The sequence below is a fragment of the Chelonoidis abingdonii genome, chromosome 5 (genome assembly GCF_003597395.2).
Source record: "Chelonoidis abingdonii isolate Lonesome George chromosome 5, CheloAbing_2.0, whole genome shotgun sequence".
Lineage (NCBI taxonomy): Eukaryota > Metazoa > Chordata > Testudines > Testudinidae > Chelonoidis > Chelonoidis abingdonii.
Window position 1 is genome coordinate 117,980,215 of NC_133773.1, and position 25,013 is coordinate 118,005,227.

The 25,013-nt window shown below is 44.1% G+C and overlaps 1 protein-coding gene across 2 annotated transcripts; it reads left to right on the forward strand.

The window, feature by feature from the left end:
* Positions 1-4,554: 4,554 nt before the first annotated feature.
* On the forward strand, positions 4,555-20,664 carry HS3ST1 (heparan sulfate-glucosamine 3-sulfotransferase 1). Of its 2 annotated transcripts, none has more exons than XM_032805763.2 (2): positions 4,555-4,763; positions 17,643-20,664. In XM_032805763.2, exon 2 carries the CDS (start codon positions 17,771-17,773, stop codon positions 18,716-18,718), a length of 948 nt encoding a protein of 315 aa, XP_032661654.1. In that variant the 5' UTR covers positions 4,555-4,763; positions 17,643-17,770; the 3' UTR covers positions 18,719-20,664. The 2 variants fall into 2 exon arrangements, with proteins under 2 accessions (XP_032661654.1, XP_032661643.1); XM_032805752.2 differs by lacking the exon at positions 4,555-4,763 and adding an exon at positions 5,703-5,850.
* The last annotated feature ends 4,349 nt before the right edge of the window (positions 20,665-25,013 follow it).

Consider the following 25,013-nt stretch of genomic DNA (forward strand, 5'->3'; position numbering starts at 1 on the left):
ATAAAATGTTATGTTCATTTTTTTCTTAAAAGTCAGAAGTACAATTGTGGCATCAATACTATGGAAAAAGGAATTGCTATACTTAAATGCTTTTATACATACAAAGACAGATACTGGATGCAGAGGCGTTCCTTGGATAGAGCGAATTGGGGTGACCGCTTTGGGCCCCGTGCTTTGGGGGGCCCCGCGGGCCAGTGTGAGTGGCTAGCACCCAAGACCCCAGGTACGCGAGGCAGCAGCCGGAGCCCTGCGTGTGCAGGGTGGTAGCAGAGCCCGAGTGCATGGGCTGGCAGCTGGGACCCCAGGCACAGGGACCCCAACTGAGACCCCAGAGGTGGGGAGTGCATCTGGGAGCCCGAGGGTACTGCAGCACCCCCCACGCCCCCAATTCCCATACCTATGAGGGGGCTGATTTATCCCAGGCCCCACACCCTTCTAGGAAAGGTCCTGACTGGATGTTAAATACTACAGACTAACAATACAACAAAAGCAAAGGAATTCACAGTTAAACTATCCTGTTTTGTTATCCTGAGTTGCATTTGTGTCATAGCAAACACTGAAAAATGTTTGTTAGCAATGGTGCTTTTTATAGACTGCAAATCATGCAATTTTCTTCAGCTTTAGTATTCTATATTTATTTTATAAATTGATATAGTTGTACAAAAAGTATGTCTGGTCTATGCTCTATGCACACAAAGACTTGCTAACAAAATTGTGCAAATAATTACAGACAATGCCCAAAAAATCATTCCTAACTCACCCAGCCCATCCAGAATAACTCCCTCCATACACAGACCCCTTAATCTATTTGAAATTATTAGTAAAAAATGCTCCTTGTTCCTCATCCCTCAACTGAAGTCATAATTATCTGCTTGTGATATTATAATTAGTTGCTATGACTATGATTTTGATGTCAGTACAAGACATAGACTCTCCTTTTGCAGAAAAAAAAAGGGGAGAAGGAAATGTACATGTATATTCATATCAGGATCCCAACAAAGGCAATCAGGACCAATGGTCAGAGTAGGGGCAAATCTGAGTCTGGGAGGAGTGGAGAAATTAGGGCTGCCAACTTTCTGACAGCAGAACACAGAACACCTTTACCTTACCCCTGCCCCGAGGCCACACCCCGGCCACACACCTGCCCTGAAGCCACACCCCCACTCACTCCACCCCTCCTCCCTCTGTTGCTTTCTCTCCCCCACCCTCATTCACTTACTCATTTTCACCAGGCTGGGACTGGGGGTTGCAGTGGAGGGGGTGAGGGTGAGGACTCGGGGCACAGAGTCGGGTGGGGCTGGGGTGTTCAGAGTGGGGCTCAGGGCTGGAGCAGGGGTTTGGAGTGTGGGGGGGCAGGTTTTGGGAGGGAGTTTGGGTGCAGGAGGGGGCTTAGGGATGGGGGAAGGGTGCGGGCTCTGGCAGGGAGTCTGGGTGTGGGAGAGGGGGTAGGCTCCCAGAATTGGACAGCATGTCCCTCTGGCTCCTAGGTGCAGGGGAGGCCAGGGGTTCTAAGTGCTGCCCCATCTGCAGGAGCCACTGATGCAGCTCCCATTGGTCGCCCCTGCACCTAGGAGTTGGAGAGCCATGTCAGCCACTTCTGGGAGCTGTGTGGAGTCAGCTGCTGAAACCAACCAGACTTTTAGCAGCCCAGTCAGCAGTTGTCACAGGAGCCACCGGGGTCCCTTTTTGACCAGGCATTCCGGTTGAAAATCGGACACCTGGCAACCCTAGGAGGAGTTCATACTTGGATTCCAGAACAGCATCAAAACCAAAGGTCAGACTCTGAGTCAGTTTTCAGGATCTGGGGCAGCAGGTGAAGACACAAATCAAGCTGAGGTCAAAGCCAAGAGCTGGAATAGTCATAGCAGCTACAGGAGATCCACATTCTTGCCTGATTTTTTCCTGGAATGACCCTTGGGTTTATATAGAGCGGAGAGCCAATCAGGAGCTATGAGGCTGTTGCCTATGTCAGATCCCTTGAGTGAGATGTCCCATGATCTATGTCTACAGCAGGTCATTAGCAGCGGAGTGCTAGCTAGTTACTGCAGCTGCTGGGTAAAAGCATGAAGATTTCAGCTACCTGGCAGCTCTGCATAGATCATGGGGCCTTGCATACATGCACCATTGGATATTCCTAGATGTCATCTCTGTTTCAGTGCACCTAGCTGTTTACCGGAGCAGGCAGTGAGTATGACCTGAAATTCACACACAGACCAAAGGTCCAAGGGTGAAGGCCTCACAAACCTGCCTAATGCTCACAACACCCTGCCCCCCACCCTCCAGTCCTGGCAGCACAGTTTACCTAATTGAAATTAGCTCATCCCCTGCGACTATCCCAAACATCTCTAGTTTGAGGTGTAGGGGGTAAATTAGAGACTTCCAGAATACCTTCTTCTTTAGAGGGACCACTCTTGGATACTCAGCCCAATGGTTTCATCTCCCAACCTCTACACAGAAAACATCTGCAGCAGTAGGTGGAGCCTGCATGGAAGAAGTAGATTAAAAATGTCTCAGTATCTGTACATTTTTACTGTGGACTGAGTCCTGAAATATTTATCTAAATAGCCCCACAGACACGGATGAGACTGCACACTTGTGTAAGGAGTTGCAGAATCAAGTCCTAAATCAGCATAGGAAAATGCCTTATTAACATGTATTTTCACAACAAGTTACTGGGAATGTAAAGCACCTAATTTTCAAAACAAAATACTGTACCAGAATGTTTGGATTTTTTCATCTCATCTGTAAAAGTAAAGCATGACTGATAAGCTTGGTTTTGGAAACAAAGATGCCTGTGCGGAAGTGAAAAACCATGAAAATAAAGGTTTATGCTGCATTTTCTTAAAAACCTTTCACTATAGAGCTGTTATTTGGTCCCATGTAACATAGCTTGGGAAGTTCCTCCTGATACATCGATTATTGTAACTAGTGATTAAGAAATTATCTTTCCAGGCAAAATATATTAGTAGAAACAGTGTAAATACAGACTTCCTCAATCTTGCTCTTCATAGCAGACTCCTGCTTTCATATTTTGAACCAGTTTGGTCACTGGTGTAAATTAGCATAGCTCCATAGACTGCAGTAATGCTCTCCTCATTGACCCTGACTGACTGACCCCAAATTATTCTTGTGTTGCATGGGTCTGCTTTTCTCCTTTTGAAATCAGTGAAAGTCTGACCATTATTTCAGTGGGAGGAGGAGGATGTCCTATGTTTGTGCTATTTCTAACACATTTTGCCTTGAAGAACCATGTATCACTTTTGGCAAACGCAGATCACTTTTGATAAACATTGACAGAACTTCTTAAAATGAATCCCAGTACAGCTTCCTTCCTCATCTCTTTTTAGTACATCATGCTGTAAAATCAAGCAAACAAACATGAAATGAAACAAGTAATGCCGAAAGGGTTGTTAAAAGGTAACACAGTACGCTGATTGCCAAGTCTCACTCATTAGCTTCCCTCGTGTAAAATTATTTTAGACAGGGTAGGAAGAGTCTTTGTGTTATTTCAATTGTTCTACTTTAAAGTATATATTGAGATTATTTCTACCCATTAGTATTTTTACTCATCACATTTATACCTGCCTCATCTACCTGTATTTTTCATCTCTGCAGCATAAATGAAAAACTTTTATTAACAAAAGTGATGTTATTATACTAATTATTATTTACATTGCACTGATACCTATTATTATAGATCCCAATCACAACAGAGGCCCATTGTGTTAGTAGTCACTGTGCAAACTCATAGGAAGAGATAGGCCCTGCTGCAAGCAGTTTTACAAGCTCTGAACCCCAACCCTGCACTTGCTTTGGGGAGTAATTTTACACCTCAGTAGTTGCAATGCCCAGGTGTTGCCAGAATAAGGGCTTAGGGCAGTTGCAGGAGTCCGTTACAGGAAGGTGGTTTTGGGGATTTTGAGGGGCAGGGATCTGAGACTTAACTGGATCTGGACTCCAATTTCATGGTTGGGCTCTCTCTGTAAAATAGGTCAAGAGAGGGAGCAGATCAGCTGGAGCTGCAGATTGAGTTTCCACTGCTAGGGCCAAGGCCCAGACCCCGGAGACTTTACAGCTCACTCCTCCCAGGGCCCGATCCAGTTCTCAGTGATATCAGTACCAGTCTTTCAACCGGCTTGCCCGGCGGTTGGATCAGGCCCCAGCGAGCGCCCCGCAGCTTCCTGGCGTGGGGTGAAAGCGGGTTAGCGCCAGCCCCGGAGTCTTGTGCCAGGGGCATGGGGAGGAGCGTGTCGCTGTCCAGGTGTCACGCCCCAGGGCTGAGCTCGCCCCGAGCTCCGCCTGTCCCCCCCTGGGCTCGTCGCCCCTCTCGGTGGCTTTGCCGCTGCGCAGCGCAGGGCAGGGCGGCCGGTAGGGGCTCCCCGTCCCCTCCACTGTGCTGAGCCGCAGAGGTCGGCCCCGCCTCCCCTTCCCGCAGAGCTCGGACTTGGCGCCCGGAGGTGGCGGCGGGGGCCGGGCGGAGGAGGTACCGAGTCCTAGGTTTGCACCTGAGCGAGGCTGGCAGCAGCGGGCGCTCGCTCCCAGGCTTCTCTCCTCCGCTGGGATCGGCGCAGCCTCTCGCCCGCTCTGCCTGTCACGCTGGGGCTGCAGCAGTGGCAGCCAGCGCGCCCAGTCCCTAGCTCCGCTCCGCGGCCAGCCGGGCGCCTCCTGCCCGCGCAGCTGCTCTCTACCCCGGCGTCTCTGTTCATGGCACAGCGGGGCGGCCTCAGCTGCAGGAGCCCGGGCGACGGTTCGGCGTCAGACGGGTGAGCGAGGGGCTCCTCTGCGGGGCGGATCGGGGCTTGTTGCGTGGGTGGTGCACGGGGAGTGAGGTTGGGGGGCAGGCGGGATGTATTGGGGTTGGTTTGGCGTGGCAGGTGGGAGTGAGGATGGGGGACACGCGGGATGTATTGGGGTTTGTTTGGGGTGGCAGGTGGGAGTGAGGTTGGGGGCACGCAGAATGTATTGGGGTTGGTTTGGGGCGGTACACGGAGACTGAAGTTGGGGGGCAGGCGGGGTGTATTGTGTTGGTTTGGGGTGGCAGGTGGGAGTTAGGTTGGGGGGCAGGCGGGGTGTATTGGGGTTTGGAGTGGCAGGCGAGAGTGAGGTTGGGGGCACGCGGAGTGTATTGGGGTTTGGGGCGGCAGGTGGGAGTGAGGATGGGGTGTATTGGAGTTGGTTTGGGGCGGTACACGGGGAGTGAGGCTGGGAGGCACGCAAGGTGAATCGGGGTTGGTTTGGGGTGGTACCCGGGGAGTGAGGCTGGGGGGCTTGCTTACAGGAGGTGGTTTAGGAGCACGTTGGTGGCTATAATAGGAATGGCTATTTGAGGCTGTAGCTGGGGAGTGAAGTTGGGGGGTCGCTGGAGGGGGCGGGGTGGGGCACATGGGTGCGTAGGGGTGAAGTCTGGGTGGTGAATTGAAGTTGGGGTTCGGTAGGCTGACGGTGTGGGGCAGGGCATGAAGGATGCCCTAGAGGTTCGTGGTTGAGTTGGAAACGGGGGTTCGGGGAAGGGGTGACGGTTGAGGAGTGCGCGGCGAGGCGCCTTAGAGCGGAGGTTTTAGGGTAACTTGGACTGGGTTGAGGCGCATGGGCATCGCACTGGGCGGCAGGGGTCCGGTGTCGGCTCTGACTCAGGCAGACTTTGCCCAGGTGAGCAAGTACGACCAGGCTCTGCGGCGCTCCGGGGGGCGGCCGGGACCGGGCACGGAGTGGGGACTCGCCCTTTGGTAGGTGTCTGAGCGGCGGGATTTCAGCCCCGCATCTGGCACCAGCAGATTCGCTGAGCGCAGCTCCCCCGCCACTCAGGACGCCCTGGGGGCGAGCCCGGCCCTGCACGGAGGCCGAATCCAGGTATGCCCTGCGCTGGGCAGGAGGGGTGGGGGGTGAGCACTGGAGCGGCTGCTATCTTTTTGTCGGGATCTCCTCCGGCCATGCGGGTCCCTTCGGGAGGCTCCAGGCTTTCCCACCCTAGCCGGCCATGCTGCGCCCGTCCTCTTTCCCAGCCCCTCGCATGTAATCGGGGAACGGGGAAGAAAGGAGGAAGCACTTGGCCTGCTGAGGTTTGCAAGTCACGCTAGGTTTTGGCCGGGGCTGTTTGTGGGAAAGCGGCAGGTGTTTTCACTTGTGGTCAGCTTAGTGACACCAGAGTGCAAAGCCGGACCCTCGCCATCGGGCGCTGGGGAACTACACGGGTGGAGAAAGCAGAATAATTGAGCGCAGCGTTGTAGTGAGCAGCAGAATAGTTTCCTGTTCCTCCTCGCATTGACTCACCTGCTGAGCGTCATATAACCGAAATGGATACAGGTAGTACAGAGCAAGCTACAGATCTGATCACCCAGGATTGGATGAGAGTTTGGGGGGATTAAGGGGGGAGCTAATTATTATTGAATCTCACCTTGGCTTTTGGGGAAGGAGGTGAGTTGTTGCCTTCTAGTATATGGGGGACAGAATTAAGCTGCCGCAAAATGCCTGGATGCAGCTTCAAAATTGAGGGACTGTAAAGGTCTTAGGGAGAGATACTGCACAAAACAATCACTCAGAGGAAGATGCTTTTATAAGCCTTCTCCAACAGTGTGCTGCACACACCCCTTACCGCTCACCCAGACAAGAAATCCACTCCTGAGCAGGGTGCAACTTGGCAGATCTTTGTATCCTGTCTTCCATCCATTAGAAACAGTAGTAGACACTTAGCTGAGAAATAGAACCAATCTGATCTCTTTTTTTTAACTTACACACACACTCTCTCTCTATGTCTTTTCCTGCTCTCCCTGTAGTGGAATAGTTTGAGGTTATCTTTATCCAAACCTTGTGCCTCTTTCTTTTTAGGAAACACAGGGAGAGAGAACTACGAAGTCCTATTAATTTAATCCTCCCAGATTTGTATATATCAGCTTTGAAGCATTTGAGATCGCTGCAGTGGTCAGCAGGAATCCAGCTGTGCTCCTTATTATGCGTACATAAGGACAGCAGAAATTGCTCAGTTCATTGCACAAATCCAGTGAGATCGCTTGCAGTGTATGCTCCCCAGTTATTTCACAGTGTAGCCTCATGGAAAGGAAATGTGCCATTTGGGGGTGATGTTTAATGCAGTGCATATAAATAAATTGCGCTAGTGCTTTTACCAGTGTTAGGAGCTCCTAAGCTTAGTGGAATAAGATCTACTTTTCTTTAAACTTTTAAAACAAGAATGTGTTCTACTTCCCTTGAAATTATACAGCATTTTGGGTAAATGCGGTTAGTATTCCTGACCTCAGATTCAGTTTTGCACCCCTTGTATTTAGAACACTGTTGTATCTGTTCTTTTGACATTAACCCTTTTTAATATGCCTACATCTGTGGAATTAATTTTTCTTTTCAGGTAGGTCAGTGTCAAACAACGGTGTGTTACACAAATGTAAATTTGGAGTAATTCCATTGACTGCAGTGGATTTGCACCAACTTAACATAGCAATATTTGTCTCTAAAGTTGCCATGATTCAGATACTGGAGAATCTATGTATATAGATAGTTGGAGTTTACCCAACTATCTATATACAAAGAGGGCATCTCATTGGCTGAACTCTTATCCCCCTACATTAGTCATACTTCCAGGGAGTGAGAGATGGAAGATACCTGCTGGCTCATCTTGTCTTCTTTCAAGAGCCAATGCAGGATTGTTCCTTCCAGAAGCCAGTGCCTAGTGTACTGACTGGTTTAGCCAAGTATGGCAGATCATTCTGCTCTGATCTTGAAGCAAAGCCCTTAGTTACCACAGAGCCAGGCATGAAGGAGTATAAGTCAGCTTGGAAGATGAATTGAAAGAAGGTTGGATTTTTCTATATAATAGACTATTAGTAGAAAGAGGGCCTGCAATTACAAATCAAGGTGAGAAACTACATGATGGGAGGGAATGCAAAAAAGGATAGTTTTATTTAAAGTTTATTTCAAAATACAAAATGAGGGTGGGATTTTGGAACAGGAAGGGCTTGTAACTGTCTTAGAGTTGTTTCTGATGCAATAGCAAATAATAGACAATTAAAGCTCTGACATGTGAGAGCCTGTTTTGTGGTGGTCTCTTTTTTGTTTCTGCGTTAGAAAACCAACTATTTTACTTAAGGGGAAAAATAATGTTGTCTTGTACACTCTGAGATAGACGTTTGTATCTTTTTGAAGGCTAGATGATGCAGTGGAGTAACTCTTCTTTAGGAAAAAAATTAAATCTTGGCTTGAGACACAATATAGATCATTTTGGGATGCGTGGGATATTTAATCTTAGCACATAATGTAAAAAAGCTCCATCTCCAGTGACCTATTTTCCTTCAAGCCACATGAAGTGTTTGCTGTCTCTTTACCACTGTTAAGATTTGGCTTATTCCTTTGCATGAAAGATCAGACTGATCTCTTCTGGCCTTAAAGGGAAGAAGAGGGAAGGAAATCTACAAAAGGATGTTATATATATATCACTAATCTATTTTAACTTCTCCTACTTCATTGCTCACACTGAAACTAAGCCATTCTTTAGAAAATTATAGACTGATGTTCATCATGATCAAACTAATTTGTACAAATTGTATTTAGCATTGTAAGTGCAGAAATATAGTAAAACTTCAGCCAAACACCAAGTCAGGCTTCCTTAACATGCAAATTTACATACATTAATGTTTAGAGATTTCTGTAATTTTGAAGTCAAATATATATTTAAATTAAGCTCATAACTTTCTTAAGGCTTTTTGGCAAAAGGCATTTTCTTGATCAACTTTATTCGATTCCAACCATACTGAAAACTAGACTAGACTAGATTTCCCATTGTATCACATTAGCTATAGGAGTTAGAGACTCTTTTGTTCTAATACAAAAGTAGTGCCATTAGTGGTGCAGTAGTTTTCAAAAAATCATAGATTTTGGCAAGTACCCAATATAGTAGAGGATTAAGAGAGACTTTATTTTGTTCCAAGTTTTTCCCTCTCCTACTGAGACACAGATGGGCATTTTTCTTGTATTACGAGAGGTAATCAATAGTTTATGCCCCAGAGATTTCTCAGTAGCTCAAGCAGTGTACAGTACTGTTTCTTTTAATATACTTTCATCTTTGTACAATTCATTGCAAACACAGACACTTCCAGGTAATTACAGTAGAAAACTAGAATTTGAATGTTTTATTACCATGTATTACTTAAAAGCTATATTACATTGAATTTTTTCCTTGAAAAACAGAGAAAATATTCTTATGGATTTAGAACCAGCAAAGAGAGAAGGTGTGAGATGAAACTCTTCCAGAGGAGGGCATGGAAAAAGTTTTCTTGTAGCGGGAACTATTACAGGAAAAGTGTTTCCTATGAAGAAACAAAAATGTTTTATAAGACAGCTATTAGCCAACTTAAAATATTTGCTACTTTGTACTTTAAGAGCTCCCATTTCAGTACTCATGGCAGTTTCTGCTAGAAGTCCTGCAGATATATTGGGGAGTTTTCTGATGACTAGTCCCAAAATGCTAGCTAAAGTGTTTTGAACCCAGCATATAACAAACAAAATAGGGAGAACATATAAAGTCAGACATTCATTTTCTTTGTACAAGAGATGTGTTCATACTGTAGAGAAATTATCCTTGAAATTCTTCAAAAATACTCAGACAAGTCTAGCTCATTTTTAACCAGTACTATCTTACACAATCTATTTGTAAAGGCTACTTTTAATTGGTTTAAAAAATTGCTTGTATTCCAGAGAACTAGTACTGCAAAGTTTACATTAGTTCAGCTGGACATAGTCTCAGTACAAATAAGCCAGTCTAGTACATTTAAGGGTTGTGCAGTCTGGATAGTTTCAAACCTTTTTAAATGACAGTGCAGTATTGTATGTCAGGTGATATATTCCACAGTAGAATTCAAGAGCACAATTCATTACAAGAAGTCTGGCATCCACGGTGCATTGAAGTCTAAGTTCTGATCAGCTTATTGTGTGCAAATATCCAGCTGCTTTGGAGAGCCTGAGGCTCTCCTGGGGAGTGGCAGCTCTGGTCTCCTTCTAGAGGTAAGGAATTTGCCTTAGAGATGAGCCTAACCTCTAGAAGAAGCATTCAAATCTGGCATTTTCATTCAGGCCCATCTCTTGTGCCAGATTGTGCCCCTTTAGTTGTCTGCACTGAGAGGTCCTTCAGGTGCAACTCTCCCTACAAGGAACCATGTGGGGGAGAATAGGAGACTCAGATGCCTTGGCTGCATCATACATTCTTCACTGCAGGACCTAGAGCTGTGTGTGTTTGTGGGTTACGGATGGGAGAGGCAGGTGAGTCACAGCAGGAATTCATCCCCCTGGCCACATGAAGGAGTTAATATAGCTGTTCCCCCTTCCTATCAGCATCCTTGCAGCAGCCGTAGTTGGTCGGATGGCTCCAATGGAACTCTTCATGGAGATTTCCTCTCAAAAATGTCTTGCCCCACTCCTTTGGATTTTCATACAAGAGAAGACTGTCTGGGACCTAGGTTGTACAAGTGTAATAAAGGGCAGAATGTAATTAAGAGACTGATCTTTTCTGGCGCTGAGAACATCTCAGGCTGGGGAACTGAAGATACTGAGCACCCTGAGGGGTAAGGCCCAGATACCTTGTCTGCAAGTCTTTTTTTTCCTTTGTTTCCTTCCAACCACCTAGCACAGGCAATGTTCTGACAGCTGTTGGCCTTTTAGCCACAGCATCATCTAGACCTGCTCTGAGCAGCATTGGGATAAACTGTTTAAATATCAGAGGCTGGCCTACAGAAAGGCTGCTGCTGGCATAGACAAGCAGGATATGTCAGGGGAAAAAGCCTAGTATAGACAGAACCACAGGGAGTTCATAATTTCTGCACCACTACAAATTGTCATCTGTATAAGACTACTGTGGTGTAGCAATGAGTCTCTTTCTCTTGCAGTTTCTATTGATGGGGGTCTGAGAAGCATTTTTGGATTCACATAATTGTTAAAATCTTATTATATTTAGAATTGTGTATGTACCTAGTTTAAGAATGGTCTTCTATGTTCTTGTTTAAGGGGCCATGGTTCTAAGTACAGATAATGAATCGTTGGTGTGTTTTGTTTTGTTTTGTTTTGTTAAAAGAATGCATAGAACTGGGAATCAGGAGACCTGACTTCTGTTTCAAGCTCTGCTACTGATTTACAAGTCATCGTGGTAGGATTTTCAAGAGTTAAACTGCTGACTTATTGAATTTAAATTGAGCTGGACACCTAAATTTCTTGGCTTCTTTCAAAGTCCCAGCCTATATTTTCTCAGTTTCTCATTTTCCCACATGAGAAGTGAAGTGACTGATACTGACCAAAATTTTGTCTTAAACAGTATTTAATATCTACATTAAAATGAAGTTAGTTCAAATCAGGTCTAGTTAAAATGCCCCTTGAGTTATTAAAGATTGTGAAGCACTCAGATACTCTGGTAATGAGACCATATAAGTACCATAGAGAGAGACAGATGTGCTTTAAAAAACCCTCAATACAATTCAGGGATTATGACAGCTCTCACTTCTTTCCTAGTTACATTTACAAAGAAAAAAAGTTGTCTATTTATTTCTGAGCTAAAATCTTTTTCAAAGTTAATGATAACTGTGAAGACTGATTTGATTGTTCCACAGTGAATCTTATTGAATAAATAATGTGACCACTGTTTTGCTAATTAATCTGAGAAAATTGCAGAAGAGATTAAGAAAAAGCAATTCAAAATTTAAAACGTCTATAGGTATAATCCTCAAAGCACCATTTAACAGTAACTGTATTTCTTGCACCAACTCACTCATTTACATGGAGCAGATACAATACTAATGATACTGTCAGTTAAATTTTTGTATTAATCTGGAATGCATACTCATTCTGTGAAGTCATGTGCTCTAAATGACTTATGGAAACAGTGAAAGAAATTCTTGAAGCAGGAAAGTAATTTGGCAGAATAGCTGTTAAGAGCTTTTTCTTGCCAAAACATTTCTCAGGTTTGCAAATTGCAAAGCTATATAGTGTATGTTAGCATCCTTATTTTTATATAAACTACTGCAATCCTAATATACACATTAGTAATTTGGCTAATATCCACCTGAGGAGGGCATAAGAGAAGAAAGCTGAAGTAACAAACCAATGTATATGCATTTTTTTTTCATGGATATCACTTTGCCCATACAACAAATGTTTTGTTAAATTTATATGGAATATTATGCACAAGTGCTACTGTCCATCATTGATACAAGATTCCAAGATTGACACTGAAGCTTGGAATCTCCTTAGAGCTAGTGTGAAGTGATGGAAACAGTTACAAGCATGGTTGAGAGCTTTTTGTATAGAATATCAGCAGGTTCAGTCATCACTGGGATTCCTGGTTTGTTACTGTCTAATTTTTAAGTTCTCAGCAATTTTCAGCTTTTTTTTTTCACTTTACGAATTACACCCATATGACACCATGAGCTTTCACCTAATATTGTGGTGTTACTGCAGCACAACAAAAATAAGTGACTCAGTAACGGTCAAATCATAACAAAGAATTAAGATACTGAGTGCATTTAAAAAAACAGAAACACAAATTACACCTCTACCCTGATATAACGGGGTCCTCGGGAGACAAAAAATCTCACCACGTTATAGGTGAGACCATGTTATATCAAACTTGCTTTGCTCCCGCTTCCTCGTTCCCTGACCGCCCCCTCAAGAGACCCCCATCCCTAATCACCCCCAGCACCCCACCCCCTACCCAACTCCCCTGTCCCCTAACTGCTCCGAAGCCTATCCACCCCCACCCCCTGACAGGCACTCACTGACAGCAGTGGGAAGCGGAGCAGCCCGGCCCCAGCCCTCTCCACTCAGCCAGCTCCCAGCCATGGTGCTTCGCTTCCTGCTGTCGGTGAGTGCGAGGAGGTTAGGGAAAGGATGCCCCTGTGGAGGTGAGTGGAGCGACGTGGCCCCAGCCCGCTCCACTTTCCTTGCCCCGGCCCCAGCCGTTTCGCTGGGGAGTGGCTAGGGAAAGGTCCTGCACTCACCTGTGGCGGGAAGTGGAGCGCCACGGCTGGGAGCTGGCGGAGTGGAGCTGGCTGGGGCTGGGCTGCTCCGCTTCCCACCGCCGGTGAGAGCGGGGAGCCTAAGGAAAGGACGCCCTCCGCACTCACTGGCAGCGGGAAGCAGAGCGACGCGGCTCCAGCCCACTCCACTCTGCCACCTTTCAGCCGCAGTGCTCCGCTTCCTACCACAGGTGAGTGCGGGGAGCTTGGGGACAGGACGCCCCCCGTACTCACCTGTGGCAGGAAGTGGAGCGCTGCGACTGGGAGCTGGCAGAGTGGAGCGGGCTGGGGCCGGGCTGCTCTGCTTCCGCTGCTGCTGGTGAGTGCAGGGGGGAATCCCTTACCCCAAGCCCCCTCCCCTGAGCAACACGGCTGGGGCCAGGATGAGGGAAGCAGAGCGGGCTGCTTCTGGGCCCCCGCTAATCCTCTGGGACTGCGGGGCCCCCAGAAGTGCCCTCCCACAGCTCCTGCCCCCCAGACCCTGGCGGAGGGGAGCCCCTGAACCCCTCCGAGACCCTCTGCCCCTTATCGAACCTCTCATCCCCGGGCTGGCCCGGCACCCTTAACACACTGCTAAGAGCAGCATGTCAGAGCTTTACTGCGTTGGTATGCGAACCCGCCTTGTATCAGGTCGCGTTATATTGGAGTAGAGGTGTATTCAGTAATCAAAAAGGAATATATTTTGAACTGCACAGCTGAGGACATTGTTAATTGAACATGTGCAAAGAGGACAAATACTACAAATAGTAAAATATATAGTTTTTAAATAAGGCAATACAAGAATCAGATGGATTGACATTATGGGAAAATTCCTATGAGGTCTCATGATACAAAGCTGTTTAATATCTGAAACAAGTGTTTCAAGTAAAGAGAAGAAGAGAAGTCACTGGAGCTCCTCAGAGACTCAAGGTCCACCTGGTCAGCTTGCCAGAATAATACCGCACATTTAATTCTGTATGGGCCTAATACTACATTACGTTACTCCAAGAATGTAGCAGCGTAGGGTCTCTTCACTGTATGCTCCATTCTCCCAAAACCATTCCTATGACATATCCTTCCTAGGTAAAAGGACTTGGGTAAAAAAAAAATAAATGGCACGACTGGCATGAAACAATCCTTTCAGCCAGTTGATGGTTCTATTTTTATTCACTATTTACAGTTATCCAACATATTGTGTGGATTGGGGAGAGCTGGTTACTCAAAAAGTTAAGTTAACTAAGAGTTATACTTACCAATGGAATACCAATTTTCGAAGAATTAGAATACAATACAATGAATGAAGTATAAAATAGCATACAGGTACTCACCAATCCAGTAGTAGCACTGCACAGCAGGGTGGTTGGTTTGTTGAAGCACTTAGGTGTATACCCATAACCTACTGTATAGAAAACTTTATCTTATGAAACTACATATCACTATGGGCAGCGCGTGGCGTACACCTAGATCACTAACAATATACTTAACACTAAAACTATACTGAACATAATTGAATCTTTGATTCAGAAGGCACATCAGGATCTTGCAGTGCCTCAGGATCATCGTTATCAACATCAATTATCATTGTAGATGTAGAAGGTGTAGGAGATTGGTCTGAATTTGTAATGACCCTATGACACACCCTGGAAGCTGCTTTTTTGAATAAATCCCTGATATCAGCTTGCTTACTTATCATCTTCTTTTGCATAAAATTAGAGTGTAGAATGTGCAATTGCATAACCTTCTGGGCAGTATACTAGTCCCGGTTACTAGACTGAAGATTTGTATTTGGAGATATCAAAAATGCTTGTTAATAGAGCTTTCTGGTTGAAAAAGTGCCAGATGACACAGCTTTTACTGAGTAGGCATAGTTCATAAGATAATAAAGTCAGTTTGTTTCATTAAAGTCTGCTAATAATAAATAGTTCAAGTGATAATTATTGCACAGAGCCATTGGTTTACTGGTAACCTAGTTTACTTTCATGTGACTACACGTAAGTATGGGCTTGTTCAATCAGCCTCTTTAATGTTAGCATAACTTACTGGAAAATAATAGGCGTTCAACAGGAAAAAAGGCTGAGCTATTGTTTGAATGAGTCAACAGGAAAACTCGGGTTTACTATTTATGGAGCTTGCTTGCTTAAAACATACTACTGTGGAATAAGTGGCTGTTCCCTTAATTACCTCAAAATCAATCAAGATTTGATATTTTGTTGTTTTAATATTCTGACCAGCAGCCTCCCACCTAAGCAGGTTGTTGCTGCAATGTTTGCTCACATTGTAACTAAATGTGGCGTTAACTGCGTTAACTGCATGCTAGACATCAGTGGGTGCCATATTTTTGGTATAATTTCTTAGTTGGTTTATATTTATTGATATAGTTTTGTGAGTTAATAAGAAAGTTACAGGCATGGCAAGAACTGCGCGTGCGGGGAAGAGGAGAATAAAAGAAAGATTAAGGACACAAAGCCACATTGCTGCCTGATAAAACCTATGATGAGGCAAAAAGGGAAAGAAAGCTTACAGTTTCACTATATCATATTTTTGAGTGATACATCACAAGAAAGACTGTGGTACCCCCTCCTCCACAGGACCACAGGACAGGTCATGACTCTGCTCTCAATCTGCAAGAGGGATGGTTTCCGTGCTTCTATTCAGTTCTGGGTCCCTGTGCCCCCTCCCCCAACTTCCTAGCAGTATGTATAGCTTAATTGTAACCATTGTTGAAGCCACCAAGAGGAGGTGTAAAGCTCAGGTAACCATTAGCAACAGCTGAAGAAAGCAAACCTCCCCCATTTGGGGTGCAGTCAAGCCCTTTGTAAATACAAGGAAAGCTCTTTGAAAAGCCCTTTATTAACCAGAAACTATCACTAGTTCTTGTTTCAGAGAATTGACTTATTGTGAAATCGTCACTGGAATGTCTTTTCAGACTTTGAAGCATTTCCAGTGCCTAGCCCCAATCTTTCAGGCAGGTGACGTTTAGCTCAGAGCTCCAGCTTTTTCAGCTGTTCATTCTGGGCTGTCCCATGCTTAACCTTAGCATTTCACTGCCCTAGCAAGTCACAGCAATCAGATGCTTTCTCCTTGTGGCTTTAAACTCTGACTAGGGATAGACAACACTGGTAGCTCTCTGGAGCCTTGTCTATACAAGCCCACTGCTGTTTAGAATGGTGGGAAATTTCAGTAGACCATCCTTGTATAGACACCACCTGTGTCTAGCTCAAAAGATAATTAACTGGCATAGCTGGCATTTTCACACTAAATCTGACATGACAGAACAGGCCAATCAGTGTCTAAAATCAATCACAATGGGCACCAAAAGATAGGATCATATTTTCTTAAATTAAAATGCAACTTGATAACAGCTTGTAAACAACCCATCCTGATTCTTAAGAGTATTAGTTCTTAACTGGAGTATTTAAAATCTTCTTATAGAATCAGTACATCTTGCTGAAAATTAACTTGATATACCATAATGTGTCTGTGGGCTTTGCTAATCATCTCATGAAGTGACAGTAATATCCATGAGATGTGCTCCAGCATTTGACTGGGGCTAATTATCATCACCAATACTTGTTCAACATTTTGCAGAAACATTCAGAGTTAACGTAACATGCGCAATCACAAGAAGATAAGGTCCAAAACTCAAAAGCATAGTGCGCTATAATCTATAGTACATTTGTAATAGTCATCTTACCTCATTCCAGGATGAGGTTGCAGCCCTGATTCTGTTTTCCAGATGTACTTCAGTTTCTCCTCTGCTTGGTCAGAAGAGTTAGTGTGTTTATGATCTAGCCCTCAGGGAAAATCAAATCCCTCCCATTCTAGGGCATAGAAGAGCTTCAAACAACAATCCATACATAACTCTTAGTCTTTTAACTCAGGGCACATCTTCCTCTTCCCCATCATTGTGGGGGTTTGCCATCTTCTGTTGATAGCACCATAAGGGAGCCCACTCTGTTCCAGCCTACAGCCCAGGAAACCTATGTGCACTGGATGTCAGCTTCACTTAAACCCCCCTACTTCACTTTTTCCCAAGTGATTGCCCACTCAGGCCTTGTCCCAGTCCTTTCTCAGGCTTCCCCATAGTAAGATACCATACCCCCTCTAACTCTCCTGCTATTATAGGCAGCTATTTTTTTTTAATAGCCTGACTTCCCTCCCAGCAGGCTCTGCTGCCAGGCTACAGTTACCTGACCTCTCAAGGGACTACAATTCCAAGAATTCATATCTTTAAAGGGCCAAAAACTGGAGCAGGGATGTTCTGGCCCAGGCCTACCCTTTATCTTTCTGGGTTTGGTTCCAAGGCATTTCTCACGCTTGTAGTTAATTATATCAAATTTTCATGTTATACCAGTCAAACCCATTGAAGTCATTTACATAAATGAGAAATTATCCCACTTTAAAGGCATCTTAGATTTTAGAGTAAAGACAAAACTTTATAATGTGTCTCTCTCTAAATGGCAGAAAGATGTTTCCTCATGCAGTTCTTATATTTACTTGTCTTTGAAAGTTTAATAATATCCTGTGATGTTGGAGTCTACCCTTGGGAGAAATAGAAAGTTTGATAGGTTGCAGAAACCAAGATGATATTTAACATAACAATGTAGCTTTTAGCAGTGATATATTTGAGTATATATTAATATGTTTCTCTTTCCTCCCTAGTGACTACTCTACTTGAAAAATACGTGCTCAGTCAGCAAAAGGAACACAACTTTTCAAAACCATTCTATGTGGAAATCAATCCATGCCCCATTACCTGGTTGAGTGAAACCAGATTAAGAACTTCTGCCATGGCAGCTCTTCTACTAGGAGCTTTGCTGCTTATGGTTCAACCTCGTATAGTGCCTTCGAGACCAACTGTAATTTCTAAGGCTGAGGCCACTTCTCAATCTGTTCAGAAAGAGCTTTTAAAGAAAACAGTTCTCAAAAATGATTTCAAAGGAAACATTCATTTTAACGGATCTTGCCGGCAGCTACCACAAACTATCATTATTGGAGTAAGAAAAGGTGGAACAAGAGCCTTATTAGAGATGTTGAGTCTGCATCCAGATATTGCAGCAGCAGAAAGTGAAGTCCATTTCTTTGACTGGGAGGATCATTATGGAAATGGATTGCAGTGGTATATGAATCAAATGCCATTCTCTTATCCCCATCAGATCACAGTAGAAAAAACCCCAGCCTATTTCACTTCACCCAAAGTGCCTGAAAGAGTTTATAACATGAACCAGTCAATGAGACTACTCCTTATTTTGAGAGACCCAAGTGAGAGAGTACTATCTGATTACACCCAAGTGTTCTATAATCATGTACAAAAGCACAAGCCATATCCATCCATTGAAGAATTCCTGATTAAAGATGGTGAACTCAACGTGGACTACAAGGCAATAAACAGAAGCTTATATTACTTTCACATGCAAAACTGGTTGAAGTATTTTCCTCTTGATCGCATTCACATTGTAGATGGGGATAAACTAATCAAAGATCCTTTCCCAGAAATAGAGACAGTAGAGAGGTTTCTAAGGTTATCACCTCAAATAAATGCTTCAAACTTTTACTTCAATAAAACTAAAGGCTTCTATTGCCTAAGGGATAGTGGTAGGGAACGTTGTTTACATGAGTCAAAAGGAAGAGCACACCCTCATGTAGATTCTCATTTACTTGATAAACTGTATGAATATTTTCATGAACCTAATAGAAAATTCTTTGAGCTTGTTGGCAGAACATTTGACTGGCACTAATTTGTGTTAAGTTATTGATAAGCTTTCAGAGCCTAAGTTTCAGTGTACGCTTAGAAATTATATAAAAAAGGGCATTTAAGCTATAATTTATTTGTAAAATCCATAAATACTTCTGTACAGTATTAGTTTCACAATTGCCATATAAACTAGTTATATTTTTCTACTTGTTAAATTTGAAGACATTTTGTATTGTTTTTCATGGTTGTTACATAATGTATTAGGTCCCTATATGAAGGAACTAAAATATTTCATTGCAGAAGATGCTTTCTTGAGATTGTGTTATCTGTTTCATATATGAGAAATATATAAGAAATTCATTTAAACAAAATCCTTCAGAATTATCTGAATCTTTGAAATATAGTATCTGGACTTTCTCTCTTTATTGTGAATGACCACATGAACTTTACACTTTTTGTTGTTTTTCACTAGCGGCTTTAATTTTAAAATGGCACTGGACAGCAAGGTTCTCTAAACTGCTTATACAATTAATTCTTACTAAAGTGATACCTCACATACTTATTTCGATATGACATGTCAGGTACAATGAATACGCTGTAAACAGATATACCGACTACTGTACTTACCTTCATATTTCATTTCTTAACCGGTACCCCTGAAATTCTTTGGCAGTACAACGCCAGTTTCATGGTAGATTTTAAAAGATTCTGTGGATACCTGCTCATAAAAAACACTGTTGGATGCAGAAATACAGTCAACCTAGGAACTTCCTTTATTTTCTGTATGTTTATGTATATCTTCTTTATACTGAAAAATGGGAGTGAAGGATTTAAGCAATATTGGTAAATTTTAAAGGTTGCTCATGATTGTTTCTTAATTCTATAGCATCTATTTCTGCTTCAGAATCACTGAAAACCAACACCCACTCAGGAGCCATTAGTTGGATTAACCTCTAGAAATTAATGGCCTTATTCTCATTTATGTTAAGACCTCCCGAACACTGCTCCGGTTATATAAAGGTTCCAAAAGTAAATGTAAATTACATTTGCACCCATATTAAAGGCCCTTTTTGCTGCCAGAGTGGTGCTTCTTTGCTTTCCACTCTACACTAGGAAATTAGATCTACACTAGGAAAAAATCCACATCTCTGAGCTATACAGTTAAACTAACCGAATCCACACTATAGACTGTGCTGTGTCAACAAGAGAGCTTCTCCTGTCAACACAGCCTCTCGGGGAGATGGAGTACCTATGCTGACAGGAGAAGCCCTCCTGTTGGCATAAGTATCTGAAGCGCAGCTGCAGCATTTTAAGTGTAGATCTGCCCTTATTGCAAATGAGAATCAGATCCACAGATTTTTCCCTTTCTTCCTCTCTTCTCCCTTTCAAGAACATCGAGGTCAAATATAGCTTCCATTCATGATTTACAAGGCTACCCTTCTAAGGCCTTTTGTACATTGGGATTAGTCCCTACTTCAGCAATTCTTATGGCTCCCCCTCTGCTGGAAACTGCAAATAATGGCTTTCCTTGCCTACTGGAAGAATTTTCATGTATTATTGACCATCAGTTATTGAAATCAGAACAAATCCTGCATATAGACAAGTACTTAAGTACTTAAGACGTAAGCTCTTCAGCTGTAATGGAGGGATCTGGCCCAAGATCTATAATATGTAGATCAAGTGACACAATGAAACCAAATATTCATTGAATTCTGGACAGATAATTACAATACTTTATATGACTTAAATTTGTGTACATTAATCTTTGATGGTGAGATGGAGGGTGGTTCAGGACCAGGCTGTGTTAGGCAGGTATGGCTGCTTGTGTACCAGCTTCTGGATGCAAACATCACATACAATGTTGCTTGCATGAAGATTTGTATCTGCTTTTTCTCTCTCTCCATTCTTTGTGTACTTGCCCAAGCTGGATTCAACCTCAGAGAGGCTTTTTTAATTTATTGATTTAATAATTTTAAGTAAAAATTTGGAAAAAAAATACTTAGACAATATTGTACTGAATAAAAGATATTTTCTTTATTCCACCAGTCTTTTATTTTACAATGTCAGCATTAGAAGACCAACATTTAGAATTTGGCACCTGATTACATAACACTTAAGAATTTGTCCATAGGTCAGTGCATTTAGATTGAATGGATGTCTTAGTATCACCATCCTGATCGAACTGCCAGTCACCGATCTGAGGGCTGCAGGTTTTGGGGCTTGTTTTATTTGGAAGTTGCTTGTTCAGGCTTTTTTGTAATAGGCACCTTTCCCTTAGTTTTGTGCTGCTGCTGGCGGCAGCACTGCCTTAAGAGCTGGGTGTCTGGCCAGCAGTTGCTGCTCTCCAGTCACCAAGCTCCGAAGGCAGCACCACTGCCGGCAGCAGTGCAGAAGTAAGGGTGGCAATGTGCCTTACCATGCGAGGCTAGGAAGGTGGTGGCAGGAACCTGTCTATTCTCCCCTGGGATCCCTGTCTCTGGGGATGGGATGGTGGGTAGGGTCCTCCCCACCCATTGCTGCCCCTAGGAGAGCCTCCTGAATGGGGAATGTCAGGATGTGCAGGATTCTTCCCTGGCCAGACATCCTCTTGCTTGGGGGCTCCACTGCCTGCAGCTGTCAGGCTGGCTTCCCCAGCTAGGCTTCTGGGCATGGAGGTTGGCTGTACTTCTAGGGAGGAAGGGTACCATGTCGGGAAAGGGGTGGTGCTGGGAGGACATGATAAGCCCTGAGACCCATGGCAGAGCAGTGGATCTAGCCAGAAAGTGGGACGGGAGGGCCTGGCCAGTCCCTGCCCCTCCGGGTGCTGCAAGGGGATTAGAGCAGCCAGTAGAGCAGTCACCGGCCACCATGTTACACGGGCCCAGCCAGCCACCTTTGGGTCCATGAGCCTGCTGCCCTTCTGAGCCATGACCACCAACTGGAACACATGCTGCTGCTCCAGCCTCTTCCGTTCCCCTGTGCTGCAGGAGGTGAGTCCCACTGGCGGCAGGCAGTCCCCCAGCAAATGGTTCCTGCCACCACCTCCCTTTCCCTAGCCTCGCTCCCTCCCTTGTCCTAGTGCCAGGGGCAGCTCTAGACATTTCGCCACCCCAAGCATGGCGGCGTGGCGTGGGGGGCGCTCTGCCGGTCGCCAGTCCCGCGGCTCCGGTGGACCTCCTGCAGGCATTCCTGCAGAGAGTCCGCTGGTCCCGCAGCTCCACCAAAGCCACGGGACCAGCGGACCCTCCACAGGCACGCCTGTGGGAGCTCCACCAGAGTCCTGCCTGCCGGCAGAGCGCCCCCCTCGGCATGCTGCCCCAAGCACACACTTGGCGTGCTGGAGCCTGGACCCGCCCCTGCTTAGTTCCATCCCTACCCCTGCCCTTCGCTCACTGCCTGACTGTCCCTTCATGTGCTAGAGGAGCTTACTGCTCACCCCAGCTTTGCAGTGTGAAGGGTGAGGGAGGCCTTGCAAAGTTGGTGTTGGCTGTTGACTTTGGAAAGATAGAGACGTGTCCGTCATTTTCCCCCCCACCCTCCTTCTTTGCCCTGGTTAAACTCTGTTGCAAACATTTGAGCTTTTTCCTTTCCAAGCCTGAAGAGGAAACTCTCTCACTGTTCTTGACCCTTTTGGTGTGTGCGGTGCTTAATTTGTGCCAGAGCACCTCTTTCATTACAAAGCAAGCACTGAAAGGGGTTGGGCTTGTTTTGAGAGGCAGTGCCACCTTTTTTTCCCTTGTGAGACTTGGCAACATTCATCCCTACACCTTACCTCTCTCTCTCACTATGGGACCTCATGGAGGGTTCTCCATGGAGAACAGGATCCACCACTGCTGCAGCTGTTAAGAACAATTGTCAGGAATGAGTGTATTTTATCTGGACAGTCACATGTATTTCACGTTGAGGTGTAACAGTTTTGAAAGAATCAGTTGTTAAATTCTGGCAGTATGTCACCTCTTGCGTTAGCTACCACTGGACACAGACTGCAGGTCAAATGTTACTGTTTTCACCGATTTTGAAGCGCAACACTTGGGGATTCTGGTGTGAATAGTCACATTTACAAAATCATCACTCATTTTCCAAAAATATATTGCTGCAAAAATTTCTGCTGGCAAACAGATTTGCAAAAAATGAACAGAAGAGAGCTGCACGCAGACTTGACTGAAGCAAATTCAAACTTATAGTTAAGTGATTGGCCATGGCAAGGTTTTGAGTTATTTGGTCTGCTCTGTTAAGTGGAAGGATTTCCTATGAATGCCTTTCAAATGTTAAGCAATACAGCTACTTTCTTTTGTGAAAATTCTGCAGTTGTAGGTGTAAAGTACAGTCACTCTGGTATTTTTCTAGAGAACTGATTTCTTCAGGGTTCTCAGCCAAGTATGTGCTCATTCCTTGGAAAGTACAAAATAAAATACAGCACCTTAAAGTAATCTAATATATTAGCCTTACCACTCCCTGTGACTGAAAGCAGAAATGATAATTATCTAACCAAGTCATTAGTCACAGTGGTGTTGAAAGGTTAATCTCTGCCCTTTGATTCACAGTGCTTGCTGGTGTATACCTTAGAAAATCAACTACTGTACTTGCAGGTATAGCACATACTGAATAAGAGAAGATGACTGAGCTTAAATATAATGATGACCCCTTAAATTCAGGAAGATGGAAGAAGATGATTAGGGTATATAAGACTCTGACTGGGAGAGAAAAGGGAATTCTCTTAGCAACAGTCCAAGATTTTTATTATTACTTTTACTATAGCTTTGTCATAGGTATAGTTGGTATCGCACAATTGTTCTAAATGTCTCTTTGCATTTACTTGTTGTCCAGAAACAACATTGCTTTGGAAAGCTTCATAAAAATCTGCGTAGGCATTTTCTGCCTTGACTGAATTTGAGATTCAAGGAAGCCCCATTATACCTGCTACACTAACCTATTAATGAGTCACTTCAGATCTATCAACTCAAGTACACCTTTAGCTGGAATCTTCACATGCGAAGCTCAATTTTGGTCAACTTTATAGAACTCAGCTGGAAAATAGAGGGTGCTGGATGCATTTCCCCTTCTCTGTGCCATGAGTCTCAGGGAAGCACAGGTACTGCTCCCTGCTAGCACCCAAATGGACTCTAGCTACCCGAAAAGAGGCAGGGTGAAGTTAGGACCACTAACATGTGCCTTGCTTGCAAATCAGACAGCTGGCTAGGCATTTAAAGGAGCACACATTGCATCCACTAAAAGGGTGATGATGGAACTACAGCTGAAGCTTGTACTTCTCAGATGGAGTTCTGGCAGAGACATCTTTTCCTGCTGTGATGCACAGTTTGAGAGACAGACTCTGGTACTGGTTTTGTACAAAGTCCTGAATGACCCCTAGCATCTACCCCACACTTGGGGGGAACATATGACCATGAAACAAGTTTAAATGATGTTTAAACTAAGTGTACTCAACTTACTGTTACATACATGCTAGCTAACCAATTCATGAAACACTGCCCCGAATTTTGTGAGCGAAATATTTATCATTTTAATCACACTCCTGCTCACTTGACTTTCTCTCTCACTACGTGTTCCCAATTAAATTGGAAGGTATGTATGGATATATTAAGTATCAATACAAATATATTGGAAAGACCAGTCACATGAAAAATCTGAAAACATTCTATTAGACTTAAAGGGCATCATATTAATATCTTGCTTGCCAAAAGAAAGTGGAAACGATCTCTACATTGTGTGGCACATTAGCTGAGGAAAAGCAATACTCTCTTTTCCTGCAACAATAACCAACCCACCTTAAAATTTTCAACTTCCCACCCATACAATAGTTGATATAGTTTTAAAGTTAGTGCAATAAACTCAAACATTGAGGATACAGATTTAAATAAATTCTGGTATAAATAAAATATGCAAGTTAGGGTAGGGAGAAACACTTGGATGTATTAAGGTAGCTGGCCTTGTTGGGCTGAAAAGACCTAATCTCGTTTAATTATAAAGGCTAAGAAAGTTTTGGCTTAGTTAGTACTTGGATACCACCTAGTGTTGTCTATGATAACAGTGGCTACTATGAACTATGTTATCATTTTTTAAATACAGTTTAGTCATTATTCTAGACCCAGTGCTCTACCAAAACAGTTGAAGACCCTGAGCCTGCCAGTTCTGCATGAACAGACTTGTACCCCGGGAGGAGCTCTTTGCAAGATCAGGACTGAACTCAGCAAGGAATACAATTCAGACATATATGCCATGTAGTGAAGAGGCAATGGGTGAAATCCTGGCCCCACTGAAATCAGGATTTCACCTAATGAAATTAGAGTGAAGCAGTGGAGTAGCCTGTCATAGGGTTATGCTAACCAAGTTAGTGTCTT

Bases quoted from the DNA above. Each gene is read 5' to 3' on its own strand.
- HS3ST1 (XM_032805763.2), top strand. From the start codon at position 17,771: ATGGCAGCTCTTCTACTAGGAGCTTTGCTGCTTATGGTTCAACCTCGT.